The 25721-nt window shown below is 39.4% G+C and overlaps 2 protein-coding genes across 5 annotated transcripts in view; one reads left to right on the top strand and one right to left on the bottom strand.

Annotated features, from left to right (window-relative positions):
• AIDA (axin interactor, dorsalization associated) overlaps window positions 1–16944 on the top strand; it is a 48647-nt gene extending 31703 nt beyond the window's left edge. Inside the window, exons 7-10 of the mRNA XM_018060188.1 lie at window positions 10566–10688; window positions 12666–12788; window positions 14881–14998; window positions 15110–16944. Coding sequence (XP_017915677.1) covers window positions 10566–10688; window positions 12666–12788; window positions 14881–14998; window positions 15110–15206 — 461 coding nt within the window. The 3' untranslated portion in view covers window positions 15207–16944. The remainder of the gene's footprint in view (window positions 1–10565; window positions 10689–12665; window positions 12789–14880; window positions 14999–15109) is intronic.
• Window positions 18412–25721, bottom strand: part of MIA3 (MIA family member 3, ER export factor) — a 55821-nt gene continuing 48511 nt past the window's right edge. Inside the window, exons 19-28 of one of the 4 annotated variants that reach the window (XM_018060181.1) lie at window positions 25021–25122; window positions 24343–24403; window positions 24196–24231; window positions 24053–24120; window positions 23834–23934; window positions 23526–23663; window positions 22504–22583; window positions 22294–22365; window positions 20658–20808; window positions 18412–19654 (exon numbers count right to left, since the gene is read on the bottom strand). In XM_018060181.1, the coding sequence (XP_017915670.1) occupies window positions 19341–19654; window positions 20658–20808; window positions 22294–22365; window positions 22504–22583; window positions 23526–23663; window positions 23834–23934; window positions 24053–24120; window positions 24196–24231; window positions 24343–24403; window positions 25021–25122 (1123 nt within the window). In that variant the 3' untranslated portion in view covers window positions 18412–19340. The remainder of the gene's footprint in view (window positions 19655–20657; window positions 20809–22293; window positions 22366–22503; window positions 22584–23525; window positions 23664–23833; window positions 23935–24052; window positions 24121–24195; window positions 24232–24342; window positions 24404–25020; window positions 25123–25721) is intronic. The other 3 variants (XM_018060183.1, XM_018060182.1, XM_018060184.1) reach the window with 3 other exon arrangements.

Genomic DNA, 25721 nt, shown 5'->3' with positions numbered 1-25721 from the left:
ACCTAACCAGAATTATCTGTAGGCTTCAGCTTGGATCCTGTTCTTCTAACTCATAGCTCTTCTTCAGAAGCCACACTGAATCAAATAATTCCCTCTACTTTTCTTTGAAAGCAGTAGGACATGTTTGCTGCAGGTGGAGGTTGGGGTCAACCAGAAGACACTGACATCATCAGGCTGCCGTCCTCCTTGCAGAGTGGAGCTTACCAGCGGCCAAAGGCTGCCCCTTTCTCGCATAAAGAGCTAAAAATGGATCTAGCCCAAGGAACATGATCTTACTGCCCACCACCACATGAGGCTCAGAGACCTGGAATAAAGTTGCTATACAGATGGCCCAGTCTCCGACCATCTCCGTGAACCTATGTTGCTAAGTGCACGAAGTTTAGATGGTGCTTACCCTTGATCACTGTCTTTTATGGAGCTGCCAAGCCACACCACCAGCACGTCCCTAGCATTCTCCAGAATCCTGGTTGAGAAATCCTGCTTTGGACAGTTAGCTGTAGCACACAGAGTTTTCTGTATTGAAAAGTGTGAGATGGAAGTAATGGCCCCCCAAAGATGTGCATATCCTAATCCTAAGAGCCTGTAAACATGTACATGGCAAAGAGCTTACGTTAACAATCGTAAGGTAGAGACTATCCCGCAGTACCTTTTAGGCTGTGCTGTGCTTAGTTGCTCCTGTCTGACTCTTTGCGACCCCATGGACTGTAGCCCTCAGGCTCCTCTGTCCATGGGGATTCTCCAGGCAAGAATACTGGAGTGGGTTGCCGTGCCCTCCTCTAGGGGGTCTTCCCAACCCAGGGATCAAACCCAGGTCTTCTGCACTGAAGGTGAATTCTTTACAATATGAACTACCAGGGAAACCCAAGAATACTGGAGTGGGTACCCTGTCCCTTCTCCAGGGTATCTTCCTGACCCAGGAGTTGAACCAAGGTCTTCTGCATTGCAGGTGGATTCTTTACCTGATGAGTACCAGGAAAGCCCCTCTTTTTTAGCCTTTATTGGCTTTATGGACAATTAAATTACAAAAATGGCAAATGAGACAAGGTGGTTAAAAACATGTACTCTAGGACCAGACTACTGTGTAATAAAGAACAGGTTACTTAACTTTTCTGGGTCTCAGTTTCACCTCTAAGTAAATGGGATTGACATTAACACCTATGTCATGGAGTTCTTATGTGGATTAAATTAGTTGATACATATAAAGAATTAGAACAGTGCCTGGTACATAGTAAGTGTTCTGTAAGTGTTGACTATTTGTTATATATGCAGCGCTTCCACATAGAAGAACATTTGTTATTTTTGATCCTTGACCTAGAACTAAGAGCAAATTATTTAGTTCTGGTTGGAAAAGCTTAGTTTATACCAGATCATGTATGATCATTTCTTATCCTGATTATAGTCTTCGTTTTATGAGTGTAATTACTTGTTCTCATATTACGTTATATAGTTGACTATTTCAGTTTTACATTTACAAATCTTTTAACATAGTGCTTTGATGTCTAATTATCATATGGTTTTACTTTTGGTACACAAACATGCTGCCTTTCTCATGTAACCCAGGAGCTGTAGCTGGTGTGGTATTATACTATTATTTTATCTTCTTTCATGCCCATGTCATGTAAGACAGTGCATCTACCTATATATATATAATATATATATATTGTCTAGCCATTTGTCTACTAGAACATAATATAATCTTTAGAGCTGTGAAATTCAAAATTAATTTTAAAAAGATTTATATATTACTAATGCCACATAATTGAATAATGAACCATTATCCAGATTTGTCTTTCAAGTTGCTTAATATGCAGTCAATAAGACAAAGCTGACAGTACATAATTATGGTTAGAGATGTTGTTGTTGAGTTGCTCAGTCATGTCTGACTCTTTGTGACCCCATGAGTCAAAGGACCGTGCTGCCCTCTTATTCTCTTGCCTTCAGTCTTTCCCGGCATCAGGGTCTTTTCCAGTGAGTTGGCTCTTCACATCAGGTGGACAAAGTATTAGAGCTTCAGCTTCATCATCAGTCCTTCCAATGAATACTCAGGGTTGATTTCCTTTAGGATTGACTGGTTTGATCTCCTTGCAGTCCAAGGGACTCTCAAGAGTCTTCTCAAGCACTGTAATTAAAAAGCATTGATTCTTCAGCACTCAGCCTTCTTTATGACCCAACTCCCATATCTACATGACTACTGGGAAAACCATAGCTTTGACTATACAGACCTTTGTCAGCCAAGTGACATCTCTGCTTTTTAGTACACTCTCTAGGTTTGTCATAGCTTTTCTTCCAAGGAGCAAGCGCCTTTTAATTTCATGGCTACCGTCACCATCCACAGTGATTTTGGAGCCCAAGAAAATAAAGTCTGTCACTGTTTCCATTGTTGCCCCATCTGTTTGTCATGAAGTGATGGGACTGCTTGCCATGATCTTCGTTTTTTGAATGTTGATTTTTAAGCCAGCTTATTCACTCTGCTCTTTCACTTTCATCAAGAGACTCCTCAGTTCCTTTTCACTTTCTGACATAATGGTGGTGTTAGCTGCATATCTGAGGTTATTGATATTTCTCCCAGGAATCTTCATTCCACCTTGTGTTTCATCTAGCCTAGCATTTTGCATGATGTACTTTGCATATAAGTTAAATAAGCAGGATGACAATATACAGCAGCCTTGTTACACTCCTTTCCCAATTCTGAACCAGACAGCTGTTCCATGTCTGGTTCTAAATGTTGCTTCTTGACCCACATACAGGTTTCTCAGGAGACAGGTAAGGTGATCTGGGTATCCCATCTCTTTAAGAATTTTTTCTTAAAAATTATGGATGAACAAAAAAGGCTAAGGGATATCAGCACAGGTAATCTAGCTGGAACTGAGACTCAGAGTGTGTAGTAGTTAGTGATACAGGGAGAGAGCATCTTGGAAACTATCATGAAATAGCTTGAATAGTTACCTTTCTATATCATTTGTAATCTTCAATTATCAACTTGCAGATAGTCTTTAATAAGGTATAAAGAGGGTAATGGGCTTGCAAAAGAGTTGGACATGACTTAGCGACTAAACAACAACAAAGAGGGTAAAACTCAATCTTCATGTGATGGAGTGTTTTCACCCTACCTTGAATTATAGAATAATTAAGCTGAATAAATTAATTATCTTTCAACTTGAAATCACTGCCTTTGTATTGCATTGTTAGAAATATATTTTCTAGTTAGATTTTAATGTGGTCTGAGGCAGAAGTTTGCTGGTAACAAGGAAAGAAACGTCATCCCATTGACTCACTTCAACTAAAAGAGCTAGATGATTATAGATTATGAAACTAATTCATCCAAAGGTAAAACTAGTTTTAATGTTCAGTTAGGAAAAACATGGTGACTGCAGCCATAAAATTAAAAGACACTTGCTCCTTGGAAGAAAATCTATGACAAACCTAGACAGCATATTCAAAAGCAGAGACATTACTTTGCCAACAAAGGTCCGTATAGTCAAAGCTATGGTTTTTCCCCTAGTCATGTATGGATGTGAGAGTTGGACCATAAAGAAAGCTGAGTGTGGAAGAATTGATGGTTTTGAACTGTGGTGTTGGAGAAGACTCTTGAGAGTCCCTTGGACTGCAAGGAGATCAAACCAGTCCATCCTAGAGGAACTCACTCCTGAATATTCAATTGGAAGGACTGAAGCTGCGGCTCCAATACTTTGGCCACCTGATGCGAAGAATTGACTTATTAGAAAAGACCCTGATGCTGGGAAAGATCGAAGGCAGGATGAGACGGGGATGACAGAGGATGAGGTGGTTGGATGGCATCACCAACTTGATGGACGTGAGTTTGAACAAGCTCTGGGAGTTGGTGATGGCATGCTGCAGTCTATAGGGTCTCAAAGTGTCAGACACAACTGAACTGAACTGGGAGAAACATAGTTTTCAATAGAACTTATAGTTCTGTTAGTTCTCATAGTTAATAGTTCTCAAAGAAAATCTATCATTGACTTTGGATATTGGATAAGAAACCACTTTTGACTGTCAAAAAATAATTAAAAAAAAGCCATAATCAAAGTGAAAAAGACAAGGGCCTACCATCCTTAATATAGAAGTAAAAATTTTGAGTTGCCTCAACAAAGACCACAGGCATATTAAAAGTTTGAGCAAAAAACATGACCAGACAGTACACACACACATACAGACATACAGAGATGTACCAGTAGCTCTTAAACATGTGAGAGATACTCTAGAACTACTTTAACTGAGGCTGACAGATTCTCATCCACTGCTGGTGGAAGTACAAAATAATACAGTCCCTTTGAAGGGGAGTTCAGGATTAATTAACAATAACAACAGAAATATACATTTATTCTCAGGTCCAGCAATCTCACTTCAGGAAAAGTAAAGTATATCAAGGCAATTCACATTGGCAGAATAAGGAGGAATATATCATAATTTTCTGAATAAATCTCTTCTTGGACTTCCCTGGTGGCTTAGTGGTAGAGAATCTGCCTCCCAGTACAGGAGAGATGGGTTCAGTCCATGGCCCAGGAGGATCCCACATGCCCATGCGTCACAATATTGAGCCTGTTGTCTAGAGCCTGGGAACCACAACTGCTGAAGCCCGTATACTCTAGAGCCTGTGCTCCAGAACAAGAGAAGCCACCACAGTGAGAAGCCCTCACGCCACAACTAGAGAGCAGCCTGCACAGCAGTGAAGACCCAGCACAGCCAAAACTAAAAATACTAATAAATAAAAATTATTTTAAAAATTCCTCTAAGTCTCTCGATTTTTAAAAATTCTAGCAGGCTGAAAACAGAACACTTTGCTGGATGCTTTGAGCCAAAATCGTACTTTAGCATTCCTTTTTAGATCAAGAACAAAATGTGTCCACTATATCCTCTTTCCATCAACATTCCAGAAGTCTTAGCCAGTGCACTAGAAAATGTGTCCACTATATCCTCTTTCCATCAACATTCCAGAAGTCTTAGCCAGTGCACTAGGACCAAAAACAGAAATAAAGATAAAAATTATTTGTAGGTTTTATGAATATGTATGTAGAACATACAAAAGCACCTTTTGCATAGATAATAGAAATAATAACAGAGTTTATCAGAGAAATAATAACAGAGTCCCTGTATATAAAATCTGTACATAAGAACAGATTCTGTACGCTTATTGTGATCATTTTGCAATATACAAATATTAAATCATTACATTGTGTACCTGAAACTAATATATTGTATGTCAATCATAGCTTGATTTTTGAAAATTATGTACCAAAAAAAGGATTTTATCTCTATAGGCAAGCAACAGTTGTTTAGAAAATGAGATATATTTTAAATTTATTTTTAATTGGAGGATAATTGCTTTACAGTAATGTGTTGGTTTCTGCCATACATTAACATGAATCTGTCATAGGTATACATACATCTCTTCCCTCTTGAACCTCCTCCCATCTCTCACCCCATCCCAACCTTCTAGGTTGTCACAGAGCATAGGAGTTGAGCTCTGCATCATATAGCAAATTTCCACTGGCTGTTTTATATCTGGTAATATACATGTTTCCCTGCTACTCTCTCCACTCGCCCCACCCTCTCCTTCCCCCACCGTGTCCGTAAGTCTGTTCTCTACGTCTGTGTCTCCATTAGAGAAAGAGAAGTGGCTCAGTTGTGTCCGAGTCTTTGCAACCCCATGGACTGTAGCCCACCAGGCTCCTCGGTTCATGGGTTTTTCCAGGCATGAATACTGGAGTGGGTTGCCATTTCCTTCTCCAGTGGATTTTCCTTACCCAGGGATCGAACCCGGGTCTCCCGCATTGTAGGCAAACGCTTTACCCTCCAAGCTAGCAGGGAAGCCCCTACATTGCTGCCCTCCAAATAGCTTCATCAGTACCATCTTTCTAGATTCCATATTTATGCATTAATATACAATATTCATTTTTCTTTCTGACTTACTTCACTCTGTATAATAGGCTCTAGGTTCATCCACCTCATTACGACTGACTCAAATGCATTCTTTTTATAGCTGAGTAATATTCTTTTGTATGTATGTACCACAACTTCTTTATCCATTTATCTGTCAGTGGACATCTAGATTGCTTCCATGTCCTAGCTGTTGTAAATAGTGCTGCAGTGAACCCTGGGGTACATGTGTCTCTTTCAGTTATGATTTTCTTAGGATATATGCCTAGTGGTGGGATAGTTGGGTCATATAATAGCTCTATTTCTGGTTTTTTAAGGAATCTCCATACTGTTCTGTACAGTGGCTGTATCAGTTTACATTCCCACCAACAGTGCTAGAGGTTTCCCTTTCCTCCACACCCTCTCTAGCATTTATTGTTTATAAATAAGAAAATGAAATATTTTGACATTTATAATAATATCAGAAAATAACATAGTTTAATAAATCAACAAGAGAAGTATAAAACCCATATGAAGAAAACAGTTAAAATTTACTGAGATAAATTAAGCCTTAAATCAATGGAGAGAGATATTCCAGTTCATGGGTTGGAAGAAGCAATTTGTAAAGATGTGACTATTTCTAAAATTGAGCTGAACTTCACCACAGTCCTAACAGTGTTTTTGTTGTTTGCTTTTTTTTTGTTTTAAAGAAGTTGACAGCTCTTGTTATAATTTACATGGACATGCAAAGGGCTGAAAGTAGTTAAGACTTGAAGAATAATGTCAAGGCGGGAGAATTTGATTTACTAAATGTTGAGACTTTTGTAAAATTATAGTAATCAAGACACTCGTGGTAGTGATGCAAAGATAAACAGTCCAGTGAAAGAATGGGGGGCCCTGGAAACCGACCCACTTATTGTCAATGCAGATCCATGGGTAAGATGACAGTCTGTTAAATAAGTAGTGCTGGGACAATTGAGTGTCGATGTGAAATCGAATGAGATTGGCCTCCTACCACATGCCATAGTAAAAAGTGAATTCTACCTGGATTATATAATTAAATGTGAATGGCAAACATAAGAATACCTTCATGACCTTGGAGGGGGAAAGATTTCTTGAATAGGACACAGAAAGCACTGACTATAAATGAATTTAGAGGCTGAGAGATTTGAGTACATTAGCATTTAGAATAAACAGAGAAAAGGCATCCTAAACATGCAGGACTGATATTGGTGTTAAAAGTCGAGACTAGCTGTTGTCTCTTTGGGAGAAAGAGTGATCTGGGTATGTGTTGGGGGCACAGATCAGGCTCCTAGGACGCTGGGAATATCTATCTTTCCTGAATATATTACCGTTCAATATAAAGGTTTTTTTCTTAAAAAGGAAAGCCATTGGAAAATTATGTAAATTAAAATATCCAACAAAATGCTTATGTCACAATATTAGAGACTCAGTAAGAGAAAGGTGAAGATTTCAATAGTAAAGTGGGGAAACTAATTGAGCAGACACTTCAGAAAAAGGTAAATCCAAATGCTTATTTTTAAATGGAAAGGTGCTCAACCTCATTAATCATTGGAAAAATATAATTAAAACTAGTTTGGGGACACATTGAGAAAGTAACATTGACATATATGTAAATACTGTCACATGTAAGGTAGATAGCTGGTAGGACTCTGCTGTATTACACAGCGAGCCAAGTCTGCGGCTCTGTGATGACCCAGGGGTGGGGCCATGGGAAGCTCAGAGAGGAGGGGATAAATATATAATTATGGCTGATTCATGTTGTTGTTCGGCAGAAACCAACACAACATTGTAAAGCGATTGTACTCCAGCTAAAAAATGTGAAAAAAAACCCTAAATTGGTGTTTCTCCACACCTGAATTGGCTAAAAAGAAGAATCTGACAGCTCCAAGCATTAGTGAGGATGTGGAACAATGGGAATTCTACTAGGAGCAGAAATTGGCATACCCATTTTGGAAAATAGTTTGTAATCACATAGCAGACATGGAGATACTACACCACGCGACTCAGTAATTCCTCCCTTTGGAAATGTGTGCTTATGTGGAGCGGAACATGTGTCCAAGAATGTTTATAGCAGCAGCACTATTAACAGTTTCCAAAAACTTGAAGCATCTCAAATGCATATCAACAGAAGAATGGATACAAAAACTGTGGTATGTTTATACAACCTATATACTATACAGTTATAAAACTGAACAAATTACAGTTACTGACAACAGTTTGATAAATCTAAAGTTCAAAAGCAGGCAAAACATAATTATACAGGGATGCTTTTTAGTAGTGATTTTAAAGGGTGGTGAGGAGGAATTCAAAAGAGCATTCGATGGGGAGAGAAGGGAGCTCCTGAGGTCATGCTTATAGTTTTTGACCTCAGTGGTGGTTACATGGATGCTTGCTTTCCAGCTTTTCATTAAGCTGTGCACTCGTTTTATTTGTTTTTCTGAATATGTGTTAGATTCACAATTTAAAAATTTTTTAAAGAATGGTTAAGTGGGTGCAATAAAGACCTTTTATCTTTAGTGTAAGAAAGCCTGTAGGGGAAAAAAAAAAAGAAAGCCTGTGAATATTGAAAGTATGTTGAAATATGGCAAAATATTCCACATAAGAAAGTTAATGTTACTTATGAAATGGTATTAAATACTGGTGTGAATGTCCTATTTTTGTTTTTTGCTTTTATCTTTCTGCCTTTTCATTAGCCAAAATTTTCTTTAACCAAGTATCACCAGGTAAGACTCTTGGATTTCTATAGTAATTTTCATGTCATAAAATTCCCTCATTGTAAGTGTATAGTTCAGTGACTTGATAAATCTATAATATTGTGCATCTATCTGTTTGATCCAATTTGAGAACATTTTCGTTGCCCTCTAAAATTCCCTCAGGCATGTTTGCAGTCACTAAATGTAGTCTGAATGTGGTAAGTTGATTGATTCATGTACTTCAAATACTTAATCATTAACGGTAGGATAGGCCTTCCCAGGTGGTCCAGTGGTTACGAGTCCGCCTGGCAGTGCAGAGGACACGTGTCAGATCCCTGGTCTGGGACGATCCCCCATGCCATGGAGCACCTAAGCCCATGCACCACAACTTCCACAGCCCACACACCCTGGAGCCTGTGCTTTGCAACAAGAGAAGCCACTGGAGTGAGAAGGCCACAACTAGAGAAAGCCAGCATGCAGCAAAGAAGACCCAGCACAGCCAAAAATAAATAAAGGAATGATGGTTTAATCTTTAAAAAAATAAAAGCAGGACAACACATTGTTGGATAGAAATGTGAAGAATGTCAGCTAATGTCCTTTATAAATGTTCAGTTCAGTTCAGTTCAGCTCAGTTGCTCAGTCGTGTCCGACTCTTCGCCACCCCATGAATCGCAGCACGCCAGGCCTCCCTGTCCATCACCAACTCCCGGAGTTCACTCAGACTTGCGTCCGTCGAGTCCGTGATGCCATCCAGCCATCTCATCCTCTGTCGTCCCCTTGTCCTCCTGCCCCCAATCCCTCCCAGCATCAGAGTCTTTTCCAATGAGTCAACTCTTCGCATGAGGTGGCCAAAGTACTGGATCTTCAGCTTTAGCATCATTCCTTCCAAAGAAATCCCAGGGTTGATCTCCTTCAGAATGGACTGGTTGGATCTCCTTGCAGTCCAAGGGACTCTCAAGAGTCTTCTCCAACACCACAGTTCAAAAGCATCAATTCTTTGGCACTCAGCCTTCTTCACAGTCCAACTCTCACATCCATACATGACCACAGGAAAAACCATAGCCTTGACTAGGCGGACCTTAGTCGGCAAAGTAATGTCTCTGCTTTTGAATATACTATCTAGGTTGTTAGGTTGTATAATTTTTGGTACTGTATACATATTAAAATCAACTTTTGTTTGCATTTGTTGCCTGTCAGTTATTTGGAATAAATGAACAAACTGTACAGGTGATTTCTTTCTTCATATTGTTTTCTCTGGGGGGAATGCTCTTATGTGATTTTGGGTGGTTTTTTAGCGTTAAAAACTTTAATCAATTTATAGAAAAGATTTCGAACATACAGTTGCTCTTGTGGTTTTATGTAACATTCTCAGCAGGACTGATTTCTGACAGAATAGATCATAAAGAATAGGATGAAGAAAGCAGTGGGAAATGAGACTGTCAAGTTATTCAATTAAATGTATAAATATTAAGTTATAAGTTACTTCCTCCATTAATAGTAAATGACTTGTTGATTGATTCTGATATTTTTCAAGCTTTAGGAAAAGGTAACAAATGTTTAAAAAGCTTTTTCTGTCTTTGTTCTACCGCTTCACATTGAAATACAGGATATATTATATACATAGGAATAAATGTGAAGTGTAAATACTGTATGAATATATTACATACATTATTAATTACATGGTAATTTGTAATTCAGCTTTCTGGAGTGGAATTTTTAACAAACTTGAGTTAGTAATTTATGCCCTCATGTTAAATATGGAGTATGGAAGTATAGATATATTTTATGAATAATTAAGAATTTGTCTGAAAAGAATAACATCAAGTATTTGGGAGTTTTGGTAACCAGAATAATGCCTGCCTAGTTACTAAGCCAATTAAGAGCAAAGCAATATTTTCTCTATGTTGTTAAAAATGTTTACCCTGGAATTATTGGTGGAACTCATTTTTATTGCTGTTTCTCTGTTGCCAGGTACTTTATTACCAAGGTTGCCATCAGAACCAGGAATGACGTTACTCACTATCAGGATTGAGAAAATTGGCCTGAAAGATGCTGGGCAGTGCATTGATCCCTATATCACAGTTAGTGTAAAAGGTCAGTAACTACCTATCTTCTGTCTGGTGAATTTTAAAGTGTTGCTTCTCATTTGGGACTTTTGGGGGGTTCGTGAGGGGGCTTTGTCTGTGACAGTTCATTTAAGTTCATTTAATAGTGAGGCAAAATCCTGGGAAGATGTGGTCATCATTCCTTTTCCAAACATTTCTCAGAGATTTACAGAAAATATTTTCCTATCCATAACTTATACTCACAGTTGCTTTTGGTTTTTTCTCGGTGTGTGTCTTTTTATTTGTCCAAATTCCATCAGGGGTGCTGACTACACAGACACACTGTCTTCTATAGTAGATACATCCTTCAGGAAACAGGTTAAAGAAAGGTCCCCCACTTTCCAAGGATGTGTGGTTTTCTTTGCAAAGCCCAGTGCTCTCTGTTTTCCTGTGCCTCTGCTTCAGGCCCTCTCATTTCTGTCCAGCAGAGGTTTGTACACAGGAGAGCTCTGCAGAGGTGGATGAGAATCGGCCTTCAGTGAATCATGAGTGGAGATAGGGAAACAGGACATACACATAAACTCTACTCCCTGAATATATCCTGCAGGACATTAGACAAGTGATATACTTTTTAATTCTTAACTATGTCACTGTCATTATTAAGCATGATTACTCCTAGGATTTGTTTTTTTGTACTGTTCAAGGTGGCAAACTGTTTACTCCTTGAAAACAACTTTTTTGATTGGTGGTTTAAGAGGGAAACTGCAATGGTTGAATTCTTTTGTCATTGCTAAGCTTTTTATACAGCACTTTACTTGTAAGGCACTCAACAGTCTTTTAAAAATAATTATTGGGTGACTGGGAATGAAACTGTCATACTGTTATTCAGAAATAACTGCTCAGTTAATCCAATCTACAGTTAATAAACCTACAGTTTAAGATAAACAGATGTGGACTAAAATTAACTAGAGGGAATGCTTACCAATCATAGAAACATTGAGACCCATGGGTTCATTAGTACCAAGTAAGCGAAAAAAGGTTTTTGGCAACAAAGAAGAATTTTGACATGAAAACACCATGATCCTCAGCACTGATGCTGGGATGCTTTAGCCTCTGGTTCTGTGAGCTCTCAGATCTACCCGTCTACTGCAGAGTATTTATACACTAGGTTATTTGATAGGCCATTCATAAAACTGCATCTCTCTCTCAGGAATGAACACTTGTAAAAAATTTTTTAAAAAGTAATGAAATGTAGATATTATATTACCTTTGCATATGGTTGAACTGAAACGTGTTTTATGTAAATATCTTCAGGAACTAAAGTAATCAAACATACTCTCTTGTTTGAAGGTCCCTAAGATGGGTCTGTTGATAATACATAAACAGTTGAGTGATCATTAAATGAGTCTGTGTTGGATTTCATTAAACTGGCTCTAGAAATTACAGCCATCTACCCTACATCATGTGCCATCTGGTTATTGGAAATCAGCTTATGTTGTAGCATATAGCATCAGGATATAAGTAATAGACATAAGAAGTGTTCATTCCTGGCAAGGTTTCCTTGGCAGCTATCGTGTCCACTGTTCGGTCCTCTGACATGAATACAGCAGGGTAATGCTGCTAATGTTCAATTTACAGGCCTTTCCATGCCATGCACCTGGGCAAGGTTGGGAAGCCGGATAGGGGCACCATTGTGGTGTAGTACATCCCCAAATGTACATCACAAAAATACACTGGCCTGCTCCCCCAGAAGACATCTCTTAGCCAGAGGATCCAATTCCATGATCTGTAAGGAGGCTTCCTTCTCCACCCATGGGGTCTCCCACCCTCTCTGCTTTGCACCCTCCACATGACCTCAGCAACCAGTCACCTTCAGGTACCTGCTCACCCCAGACACGGGTTTCTGTCAGCCTGAGAATCTCCTCTTAGCTCTCGCCTCTTCAGGAAACAGCCCATTGTGGTTCCTTTGCAGTTTTTAAGTCTGTGTGTTTGAGGGCTCTGAGCAGAAACTTTGTTTCCTCTCTAGATCTGAATGGCATAGATTTAACTCCTGTGCAAGATACTCCTGTGGCTTCAAGAAAAGAAGATACGTATGTTCATTTTAATGTGGACATTGAGCTCCAGAAGCATGTTGAAAAGTTAACCAAAGGTTTGTGATGCTAAAAGTAGAACTGTATTCAGAATTTGACTCTTCCTCTTCTCCGACTTTGAATCTGTTGTGTACAGTGCTGTCGTTTTAACTGAAACTAATGCTAGTGAGCATACTTCATGTTGATAAGCATTTCAGTTATTCTTCCTATAGGCTATTCTCGTTTTACATCTTGCTCTTACTTATAAATGCCATGAAGTGTAGAGCTGTGCATACCAGAAATGCAGGAAATATATTATCTAGAGATGATGCAGATGAATAATGAATTCTTTTAATGATGGTATCATATGTGGACTTCAATGTTTCCAAATGTGACTTTACTTTTGCATTTATTCAGACCTCAGACACAATCACAGGGACAAGGAGATAGGTCCATAGCTGAAGAAGTGTGATCTGCTATCTTAGAAATCTGAGGATTTTTAATAATAAAATGCCTCTATTATTGCCGTGGAAGGGAGAAGAGAAACTACTGTTTTGTGGACGTGGCAGGGTCATGCACCTGGGGACAGAAGGTCACTGGTAACCTAACAGCTGTAATCCTTGTGTGTTGATAGTAGATGCTAAATATGCCCGCCTTGGGAGTTCCCTGGTGATCCAGGTGTTAGGACTTGGCACTTTCTACTGCTGGAGCCTGGATTTCAGTCCCTTGTCAGGGAACTGAGATCCCATGAGCCACGTGGTACAGCTAATAAATAAGCAAGCCCATCTTCCTCTCGATCACATCCCTTTGCCTCCTAAGCGTTAGGTTTTTCTTTCCTTCCTCGACATGCGGAATGCTTCATTTGGACCCAGGCACAAGAACTGCACACACATTTCTGAACATTGTGAAACTTGTAGTCAGTTGGTAGTTTTGTCATCCATGAAAGTGTTAGATGTATGTTGGTTGTCTATAAAAGCAAAGCAAGACCCAGCACCACCCTGGTTAAGGCCGTGTTAGTAAGGAGCCTGTTAAGAATGAGAGCCCGGCATCCTTCTGTCTCTTTCCTTGCCTTCGTTAGAGATTAATTGTTTTTGGCTGTGTGGGTGAGGCAACTTATTGTTCTGTTTTCAGCGTTTTTCTGTAGGAGAAGGCAATGGCACCCCACTCCAGTACTCTTGCCTGGAAAATCCCATGGATGGAGGAGCCTGGTAGGCTACCGTCCATGGGATCGCAGAGTAGGACGCGACTGAGCGACTTCACTTTCATTTTCATGCATTGGAGAAGGAAATGGCAACCCACTCCAGTGTTCTTGCCTGGAGAATCCCAGGGATGGGGGAGCCTGGTGGGCTGCCGTCTATGGGGTCACACAGAGTCGGACACGACTTAAGTGGCTTAGCAGCAGCAGCAGCAGCAGCGTTTTTCTGTAGGGAGGTGGAAAGAGCTTATCTGTAGGACTTTGGGGAGAGAAAAACTGTTTCATCACCACTTGCTCATTGTGTGTGTGTGTTTTTTAGGGAGAGGGGTGGGAATAAGTCTGCTTTCTAAGCATCTTGCAAAGTGCTGTGTTTACAGAAGGACTTGTTATTCCAGGAAAAACAAAACAGGGCTTTGGACACTGAAAAGTGTATTAGGAAGTAGTTAACGTTTAAAAACGGAACCAGCACATGATTTATGTTGTTCAAACTTAAAAACACCCCAGATACTGAATTTTTTGAGTCTTTAATTTGGGTGGGGAGAAACTAAGTTTGGATTTTTTTGATGAGCTCTTTTAATGTGCCTTTTCTACTTAATGAGTTTCTATGAGTAATGTTCATACTGAACAAGTATCTTCTGTGTTCTTTTTTGTAGTATTTAGTGTTTTCTATTCTTAATATTTTCTAATTCTATCTGTGGATAAACTTATTTACATTCTTGAGTCAGTCTGGCTCAAGTTTTGCTCTACTTTGTATAGTTGGATCGTACAGACACATGCCCTTCCTTTAGGTACAGAAGAGTTTGGGGGTGACACAGTCAGCCGTATCATCAGAGAGGCATCAGTTTGACAAAGGTTACTTTGCTGTGACCCTTTATGACAGTTGTTGCTTGTTCACTGGCCTCTGGTGAGCAGAGAAAATTTATTGAGACACTAGAATGGGCTGTCTGTGGCTAATGTGTTTTGCTTTAATTCCTTAGGTGCAGCTATTTTTTTTGAATTCAAACACTACAAGCCTAAAAAAAGGTTTACCAGCACCAAGTGTTTTGCTTTCATGGAGATGGATGAAATTAAACCTGGGCCAATTGTAATAGAACTGTAAGTGATGCACATACAGAATGAGTACTAATGAATGGTGGCTAGTATCTCGTCTTAGTATGTGACCCTGGAATCAATTGCTTATCAACGGTTTTTCTGTTGTGGTTACAGATACAAGAAACCCACTGACTTTAAAAGAAAGAAATTGCAGTTATTGACCAAGAAACCACTTTATCTTCATCTGCATCAAACTTTGCACAAGGAATGATCCTGACATGAGTATCCTGGAACTTCTGTGAATCTCACCACTCCATAGAATCCATCACTGCTCTGTGTAGCATACGTACCCATCAACAGGCAGGAAGCAACCTGGACCCAGGCCGGCAGGCCAGAGTGAGTCCATTACAAGCTGTAGCACAGAATTCAAAGTCCAGCATCACTGACATAACAGACTCTCTGGATACAGGCTTATTGTAGATCTTGAAACGTTTTCACTTTCCTATTAATTGTGCAATTAATAGTCTCTTTTCTAACTTACCACTACTCCTGCCCAACTTTCTGGAACAACACTGTGGTGGGTGGGATGTGCTCATCTTCTAACGTAAAACAGCAATAAGAACGTGCTAGAGTTTACACACCTGTCCACTTCTGCTCCAGTATGCTCTTTAGCTTTCCAAGTTAATGTCAGACTTCGGGTTGATGTGGGGAGAAGAGCATGAGGCTGCTAGAGGAAATGGGGCCAGTTCTGCTGCCCAAGGTCAGTCTGGAAGCTTATAGGCTGCTCCTCAAGAGACAGCCTCCATTCACCCTGATCTCATGGTTTTCCTGCCCAGAAATTGTGTGCCTTGGCCAGTCTCCCACATGGGAGTGTTCGCAGGTTGTAGCTGGAATTTTTCCAGATGACCAGATTGTTCTTCTGAAAGTGAGCATATTTTTAGTCACGTTGATTAGCTTTTTTCCTACATCACATTGTTATTCTTTCTGATAGTGATTCTAGGGTTAATGAAACCATCTCAGAATAATTACAAATTCTTGGTGGGTTTATAATGTCTTCTAAATCGTGTAATCTAAAAATAATTTGAGTCAGATGATAATGAGATACTGCAGGAATAACTGCTGTTTTTCTGACAACTGATTGTGAAACCTTAAAACCTGCATACCTCTTCTATAGTGATGAGTATGCAAATCTGGAGATATTCTATTTTTTTTTTATATAGGTAGATAGGATTGCCATTTATTTCCTATTTAGATATATTGACATTCATCCATATGGAAATATGCAGGTCATTAGCTTATTATAATTTGACTATTTACATTCTTTTGACTTAATAATGGGGCCTAAGTAAAACTTTCATAGTACATACACGGTGGATATTTGATACACAGAACATGAAGATTTGGGGTGGGTTTTCTGTGGGTTAGATGTGGAGCCCACATATTTAATATTCACTATTTTAAATGACCAACACTAGAATGAGCAAAATGCAGTGCCAGTACTTGGCCTATTTTTTAACTAGTGTAACAAGCCTAGTCATACCATCCAGTATGTTTGCTTTTTAAAATAAGTAACCATAATTCAGTTCCAGCTGTTACACTTCAGGAGACCTCGTCTCCACTTTCAGTCGTCTGTTGAGTCAGTTCTCTTTACTATAATAGATGGAAGAATTCTCAACAAAATTGTCTTGCTTCTCATCTTCATTAGATTAATTCCAAAATCATCCCACCCACAATCATCTTGAGGGGGTGACGAATTTGCCTTAATAAATTACTGTGGTGTTCGTGCAGCTCTTACACAGACTGTGAGTTGTCAGCCCACCCCCACCCCTACCCAGCGTGTAAGCTCCTCAAGGGGCAAGAACCGCGTTTTCTCTGTGCCGTGTACATTCTCTGAGGTGCTTGGCAGCACTCTGCACCCTGTGGAGTACTCAGTACCTTTTGTTTGATGTTGCTGACAAGACCTAAAAATAATCCCTTAAAAGTCTACCATTAAAGTGTAGCAAAACTGACACATTGTTCTCTTTTCTCGTAGACCATAAGACATGGATATCAAGGTGATCACAATAGTATGGTTTAGATGAACTACAAGTGCCTCTCATCAGTATTAACAAAAAGCTTAAATGGAACAGAGTGATTAGCTTAGCTTTGTAATTCAGATTTGAATAACAAAATGAATTGACACAGTAGACAGAATATCCACATCCCACAAATTCTTTTCAATGAAAAATATCAGCTAGTGAACAATAACCAGTACTAGAGCAGACTTTCGGGCTGAAATATCGCTGCTCCATAAAAGATGATTTTAGCAACTAAGTCAAGAAAACAGTTAGCTGCAGGTGAGTTCTGAATTAGATGTAATTTTCAAGATTGGCCAAGCCTAGTGTCGCTGAGGAATGATGCCCCCCACAGCCTCTCAATTTGGCAGCTTGCCTGACCGTGCTGAAGAAGTGGTACAAACAGAGGGTTCTGGGAGGCAGCAGCATTGGCAGGTTTGGGGCCACTCAAGCCACACTTAGAGTTTCTCTCCAATTTACTGATTTTTCAATAATATGAAATATAAAATGAACACCAGAAAAGGCTTTAGAGGTAAAGAAAAAAATGACTCCAGATTTGATTTTTAAAATAGATTTAATGTACCTTTGCTACTTCATTGTCTTCCTAACTGGTATAATCTATATTAAAATATTAAATTCTGAGGTTATTATTCACCATTATTTCATGTCCTGAAGAGATCAATATACTCAAAAGCTGTATTTGTGACTTAATCTATTTTACATGGTTAAAAATAACTGGAGTTTTCCTCCTAAAATTTCTATTTTTGATATTAAATAGGATGTAGAGATGGAATTTCCTTTTCCTGAAAAACTTCTTATATATTCATTATGAATTTTGGAAGACGTCTTCCTTCAAAGGCCTTTTACTTTAGTATTAAGAAAACGTTTTTGTTTCACGGTGAAGAATTTACTTTTAAGGTATTCTTAGTGGATTACTCTTAATGGTGACAAGTCATGGTCTAGATATCATTAGGTTCATCACATTATAGAACTCGAGAGAATGGAGAGTATGATCTAGCTGTGAACAAGAATGTAAACCTTTTGTAATTCTGATTTAATGAAATCTTATTCTTAAAATGTGCTTAGTTACTAGAGTTTGAAGTGTCACGATAAGTTAGGACTTAGAAATATTGTTTAAAAGACACTGTATAGTAATCAGTATAGTAATTATGGTGCATTCCTCGATTCTCAGATTTATTTGCCTTTAAATGTAAGTGCCAGGATTCAAATATTAACTTTGTAGCAGTATCAGTCAATGAAAAGAACTGGGTTCAGCCCATGGTTGCTGACCTAGGGCTTGTTACAAGGCTTAAGACCCTAAATCATTCTTTCTCATAGTATTTCACATGCTTTGGTCTTTTTTTGTCATATTCCTTGAAAGCCAGTGGCAAGGGATAGGAGAAATAATAGACTCTAGATCTTTTAAAAGAAATCTTACTTTATGGTCGCAACGCATCATTTTCATTTTTCTGTTACGCACCCTTAACACAACGACAGTAAAAGCAACAGAACATCAGGTTAAGCAACTCGTTACATGTAAACTCATACTCAGAAAACCACTCTTTAAGTCAAAACCAATCATAGTCACGAGAAAACGCACCTGCTGTCCAGATAGACCTGGTGGCGTCTCTGAAGTGGGAGGCAGGCCTCAGCTGTGACGCTTCCCGGTGACTGCGGCTGAATGCCTGAGCAGCGGGCCAGGGGAGGATGCTGCCAAGTCACCAGCTTCAGTTTTGGGAGCCTGAGTTTACGTGCTTCCAAAGTGGTATAAATCTCAGGAGAAGACAATCCAATGAATCCACAGACACGTGGGAAATATTAATAACCAAATTTTTATGAACTATTACTACAAAGAACTTAAGCAAGAGGGGAGATAAAATTTTAGTGATCTTTAAGTAAACATTTTTAGCGTAACAGCCTTTGCGACCAGATATTTTTTTAAAAATCAAGCTTATAAATACCATTGCTCTATATTCAACTGGTGTACACTAAAAACAGGATAATAAATGGAAATACATGTTCTTATAGCATTTCCACAGGAAATGTTCATACTTTTCACAACATTCTAAATCATTTAGCAGTAACATACGCTACATGAACTAAAACACAGGTATTTTTTTATTGCACATTTCAAAGTTGTAAGGAGGCTCCAGCTTACAAGGTGTTTTTTTATTTTAGGGGGAAATGATATTTTTTTAATTGCTTGGCTCAAAAATGCACACTGCCAGGGCAGCTTAGATTTAAAAACAAACCTTTTAAAATCAGCTTTTGGATTTTGAAGCCAATGAAAACCTTAACTGTAACGAATAGTGCACGGTCCACTCTCTCTCAGACTGCATGTCCAAGGTCAGTTATGGGCTCTGTTTTAAAGCCGGTGAGCAGTCCTGGCTAGTGCCCTGAGAGGCAGGCGGGGGCTCATCTCTGGAGCTGGAGGGTGGTAAGTCTCTTGCAGCAGAGGAAGGTGGATAATCCTGGGGCCCATGACGGGGGGGTGGTAATCGGGTACCAGGAAAAAAGTACTCTCTTGGGCCAAGAGAGCCTAAAGGTCTAAAAGGTGCATGTCCTGGCGGTAAAAATTCTCGAGGGTCGAGAGGCAGGTCCCGTTTTCCCGGTGGAACACCTGGTGCATATTCTCTTAAGCCTAGCGGTGGACGCAAACCAGGACCTGAAAAAATTAAAATTACGTCATGTAACTACATATGAACACACCTAAATTTAGACAGTTCCCGGTATGTTAATCAGTTTCTCATACCCCTGGAAGTCAGGTGGTGGCTCCCAACTTTACAGATGAGGCAAACAGATTCAGTAAGTTTTAAGTTACATGCCTACGGCCAGCCAGTCAGAAAGCAACAGAGGCTGGATTTCAACATCGCTCTACCTAGCTTGTGGTTTTTTTTCAACTATACAATTCCCCTCTGTATCTCATAAGAGAGCTTGATTTGTACTCAGAAATACTATGCATCATACCAAGATGATAGATTATGAAATAAGGGTTTCACTGTAAGCAAATTTTGATAAGGGAAATCCCATAGTTAGTGTGTCAATTAAAAATGCACACAGGAGCTCAGCATGGACCTACACATGCCATCAAAATCAAGGTGTCTGCCCGGCTGGGAAAGGCCTGCCAACTCCACCTAATTGAATTCAGCAGCTTTCGACCTATTAGCTGTTACATTCTACCTTCAACATGTCCTTCCTATTTATTCCCAAGGTGGGTGGTGATGGTTTCATCTTTCCTTTTATACTCTGTGACCCATTGCTTATGCTTCTATTATGGTGATTACAAGTTTTATGCTGTAAAACGTATGTATGTGTGTCCTACAGGATCCCTTAAGCTCGTAGAGTTAGGATAGTTAATTCTATCCACTACAGAGCCTAGTATAAAGCCAGAGATGTCCAAGCAACACAGGCAGGAGGAGTATTTCTGACTTTCCGTGAACGGTCCCTTTTCCCTGTCTGCAGGAGATCCCCCCTGTGCATCTCAGTGCAGGGAGATGATGCGGCGCCCCTCGCGTCCTAGCAAACTGGTGGAAAGGTTCAGATGGGTCAGCCAGCTCTACCCTTTCACTGCACAGCCCTAAGACAACAACTGTTAACATTTTACTAAGGATTAGAATGAAAAGATGAATACACTTTACAAGTCCATTACTACCATTCAGTCATCATACCAAAGGGTGGAAGAAGTGGCCGAGGTCCGAAAGGCCCACAGAGTTGAGGAGGTGGTCCATATCGGATGGGTGGCAGTAGAGGGCCTCCCACGGGGGAGCTCATGAGGGGTGTCCCTGGAAAGGGAGGGGGCCCTTTTGCAGCCATACTAACCTGCAAAGCAGAAGTAATGAAAGTTGTGAAATACCTGGATATAACAGATAAAAGCACCGACACCATAAGAGCTAAAACCCACTGAAGCAGATGTTAGCCAACTAGTGCAACAGAACTCCACCCCTCCTGTCCATCCCCGAGAACTTCGGCGGGTTAAGAGAATGTCAGAGGAAGGAACACTTTCACCGTAATCATATTATTGCTTGTATGTGCAAACAGAGAGGAAGCAAGAGGACTGTCAAAGGATATTAACAGAGGCAATTCCCAACTGAAAAAACCACCATACCACACACACTATAACCTGTGTCTAGGGCAGCCCCTTCCTCCCATCACCACAAGAGCTCCTTTTTCCATATTAAGAATGGAAAGAACAATAAGGAATGAAAAGATCCATTTTCACATACATGTAATAAAAGCTACTATTCAGAGCACCTTAAATTTCCTTTCATATGTTTTCTCATCTTGTTTTAAACATGAGGGAAAAGAAGCACAGATAATTTGCTGAAGGTCACACAGCACATAAAGAGGCTGAGTTAGAATTCACTACAGGGGGTCTGATTCCAAGCCTGCACTCGTCCTCTGCCTCCCTTCTGTCAAAGGAGGCTCCACTCTCTTTGAAGTCTGCCACTCCAAAGGGGTCTTGGGTCTTCTCCAGGTTGCCCTGGGATAAAAAGAGCTCTCAAGCGACGTGTCCTCCTGGAGTCCTGCCCTAGAGGTCGAAGGAGTTCCACACAGAGCCAGTGCTCTATATATATATATATGAGTTCAGCAGGCACAGCTCTAACAGCCACCCTCATTCCCCAGCAACATCATCCTTTGTACTACAAAGTACTAACCTGTACTTCCCTATGGGAAACTGGGTTGGAAATTCTCAATAATGAAAATATGTATCTTGATTTCAACACAGTAAAGCACTCTGAGGTATAATCATAGGACGCTCTAGCTATCATAGCTATGCAAGTTTCAAGAGAAGACCCTTATGTGAACATAATTTAAGGCTGCTGCTGGGAAATGGCATAATTAAAGATTTCCACTATTCATATTTCACTTACAGCAATCAACCTCTATTACCAATCTAATTTCAGATTAGTCACAATATGGCACAGGGCTTGCCTAGTATACCACTGGAGATATTCTTAAATAGCATACTTCCAAATATGATGAGTTTATGTAATATATGATAAACTAATTTGCCTTAGAGCTCTCATCATTGAAGCACACACCATATAGCGTTGGAGTGATGACTTTTTCACATTTTTTTAAGGTTATTTACAATAGATGCTCTAAAGAGATTAATCACTTAACCAAAACAGGAAAAAGGAGTAAAAACCAACCAGCTAGACTTCAGCGACCCAGAAACACTTCCAGGTCATAAGGTCAGTATGCAATTTTAAGCAAAGCAGATTAGTGTCATGCTCCTTAGAACTTTTCTAGAAATACACCAAGTAGAAAATGCAGTGTTGCTCTCAACCTCTAAGTACTTACTGATACTGGATGCTCAGCCAAAGAAGGAATGCTGGGAACTGAAGGGCCTTCAGGCTCTTGGGGAACAGTTTGCTTTTTCAAAAAATAAATGAGATGGTACAGATAGAACACATAAAAGGAAGATGGATAAAGCAAAGAGAGGATGTTGTAGAAAAAGTTAAATGTGTCCGGAAATACCTAATAACAATTCAAAATGACCGCAGATTTTACCTTGCCCTCATCCATCACCTTAGAAGGTGAAGAGCTTCTGGAGCTGCTGTTCACCGTGGGAACAGCACCGGATTCTGGATCTGTGGGAAGCCAGAGAGCAGACTTAGGCTTGTTCAGACATGTATACACATTCTGAAGGACTACAAAGGCCTCCGTCCACTTCCTCCACAATCTGAGACTCTGTGAACACACTCAAGTCCCTTACCAGAGGCAGAGGGTTTCCTAGATGCCTCAAAGGCCCATCGAGATCGAGGGAGAGGCCCAACAGAGCCCTAGCATGAATTTTTCAGAATAAACCAATTGTGGTCAGGTCAGGGTTCAATTCTACCTAAAGCAAAATTTAAAACGGTCTCCCAAAATGTATGAGGAGAAATCACTTACAGTTTATGCACAAACCTACAGAATTAAAACAAGAACTATGTTGGACTGAAAGACCTGCACATTAATAGCACCAGCACCAGTCAGGTACTGCAAGCTACCGGCAACTGTTTATAGACTTTTCAGTCTATATTTAATCTGACTTCTATATCTTAACAAGTATAAACACATTTATGATTAGAACTAGACTTAAATAGCATTTCATATTAAAGTAATGAGAAGCAGATGTACACTGCATTAACTACAAAGTTTTAAGGCTACTTTTATAATACTCAAGAGAGGAACTCAACAGAAATTTAAAGATAAGCGTTTATACTTCACAACAAAAATCTGAAAAGAAACAATAATCAATGATACTATATATAAATAATACTATATACAACAATACTACTATATATAAATGTTTGTATTTGTTTACATATATGTTCACATATAAGAAATACAATAGTATCATAACAGTAAATGCATGCTTTTTGTTCTAAAGCAGATCTAAAGTAGACTATTTACTCACCAAGACAAATTAATCCTTCTCTATATTGGACAGACCCAAATTCTCACCTGCTGCTTACATTAGCAACAGAATTCTCAAAGAAGGAAAGAACTCTTGAAACAGTTTACCACAAGGTAACATGGCAATGGCTCACCAAATTCACTTCGAGGCATCTCTCTCCGATTAAGCGTAGCAGACAGAGGTCTTGCGGGTGGGTCTGCTGTCAGCGGTGGGGAACATTCTCCACCGCTCACAGGAGATGGGCCAAAAGAGCCATTCTGGCTCAGGGGACCTGCAGACAATGAGCAAGAGTTGGCACTTTAACCTTTTTTTCTTTAGTAAGTTCTTGGGATTATTTCTAGGGCATCATAAATATTACATACATATTACAGAAATAAAAAGTAACTTAAAACACATTTTTCACCAAAATATAGACTGCTGCCATTTAAGAGTACTCCCTACCTCTCCGTGGAGGGTTTTGTGTGTTGGGTCTTCCTGGCATTGGTTTTACAATCACAGGTTCTTCTTGCATCATTGCCATCTTTTGGGTTAGTTCCAATAGTCTTGAATATAAAGAAAGAATAGACTTAAATATGAAATAGAAAATTCCTTACTGGATATCATGGCACAGCCTTTAAAAACTCTTAAAACACACTGAAAATACAAGTTTTAAAAACATACTTATGTCTCAAGTTGGCAGCTTCTCTTTTCTCTTCAGCTATAGCTCTTTCTGCAGCACGAGCTTTGAGCTATTGGGAGGAAAAAAATCCAAAATAAGCTGTGATAGACCACATAAAATAAAGAAGAGAAAAAAAAAATCTTACCCAGTTATCGTGAGCTTTCTTCTCATGAGTAGCAATCTGAAAAACACAACCCATCAAGAAATATGTTCAAGGATTCCCTATAATAGCTATTGTAATAATCTGTATCAGATAGGAAAGAATTCCACCCTGTAGGGCAGTATGATTTACCTGGTTTTTAAATGAGCGCTCTGTTTTCTGTAGTTCATCCTCCATTTCTTCAATCCTCCGCCTAAGGGTTAAACTTCCTTTTATTATTTAAAGCGCAACTGAATAAATTTTACACAATCTCACCATATTCCCTTTAACAACTGTACCCTTTCAGACCACCCATACATACCAAAACACATTTTCCCTGGTTATAGGAGCATACTGTGATCAAAACTAATACTACATAATTTCCTTCTTTATTATTTAAGAGCTGGAGATTCTGAATTGATACATTATAATTTCCTTAACTGCTCTTCATATGTTCTCAAACTATTCTGCTATAAATCTTTCTCCAGAAAGCTGTTTCTTCTTTTAATTATATTCACAGAAGATCTTCCAGAGCTATGACTACTATCATTTTAACGATTTTTAGATACATCATACATCAAACTGCCTTCCAAAAAAGAATTTCTCCAATATATAAAACCACTCAGAGCTGCTGGCATGAACCAAGCTCCCTCAGTCTTGCTAGTACTGGGTATAAGGAAATTTCTGTTAATTTAACATTTTTCATTTGTTAACTTAAAATTTATGTTTTCTCATGTTTTGTTCTACACAGTGTAAAAACAGTTTTGTTTTAAAAAAACGCCTACAGTAGTTTCATCAGCCACTGACACCCTTCTCAGAATCTGAACTCACTTGTAAGTTTTCACTTCCTCTGCCGCCAAAACTGCCTTTTCATCTGCAGCTGACAGCCGCTGCTCTCTTTCTTGCCGCTCATACTCTTCTTGACTCAATTTCCTAAGATAAAATCAGTTGTCAAATGAAGGTGCTTCTCTTTTTTCCCAGCATTCTGTCTAAATGTCTCTAGGTTACTTCCCATCCTTTCCAAAACATATTCATATAAAGTCATAGGAAGGAATTCAAACCTGCCACTTAGGGATAAAAATCAAACTCTGCCTATTGGCAACACTTGCATTTTTTAACTTTTCACAATTCTCTACTCACTAACAAAAAAAAAACAAACAAATGGAAAAAAATGCTGCACCCCATGGGCAAGTTTCTTGTGTTTGAGACAAAGAGAGCTCATTTTACTTCAGTATGGAGAGCCAGGGCTGATCAACCTAACACAATCAAGCTTACTAGGATAGAGCAAGGGATAATTACGGCTCTTATTTCTACCATGGAAAGACCTGTAATTACTTCTCTTATTTCAATCCTGGAAGGACTATTTCTCAATCCAGACTGGCACCATGATAATTAGTCCTCAGAAGCCTTTTAGAAAGTCTTCCGATTGTGCAATTAACCATAGAACACTCCCACACTTCAGATGTGGGACTTCTACTGCCTCTGTCAATGGAGCTGTGATCAGAGGAAAGAGAAAAATCTCAGAATTGGCA

This window comes from Capra hircus, chromosome 16, assembly GCF_001704415.2.
Source record: "Capra hircus breed San Clemente chromosome 16, ASM170441v1, whole genome shotgun sequence".
NCBI classification, from domain to species: Eukaryota; Metazoa; Chordata; class Mammalia; order Artiodactyla; family Bovidae; genus Capra; species Capra hircus.
The sequence above is the reverse complement of the archived record's forward strand: the minus strand, read 5'-3'. Positions and strand labels throughout refer to the sequence as shown.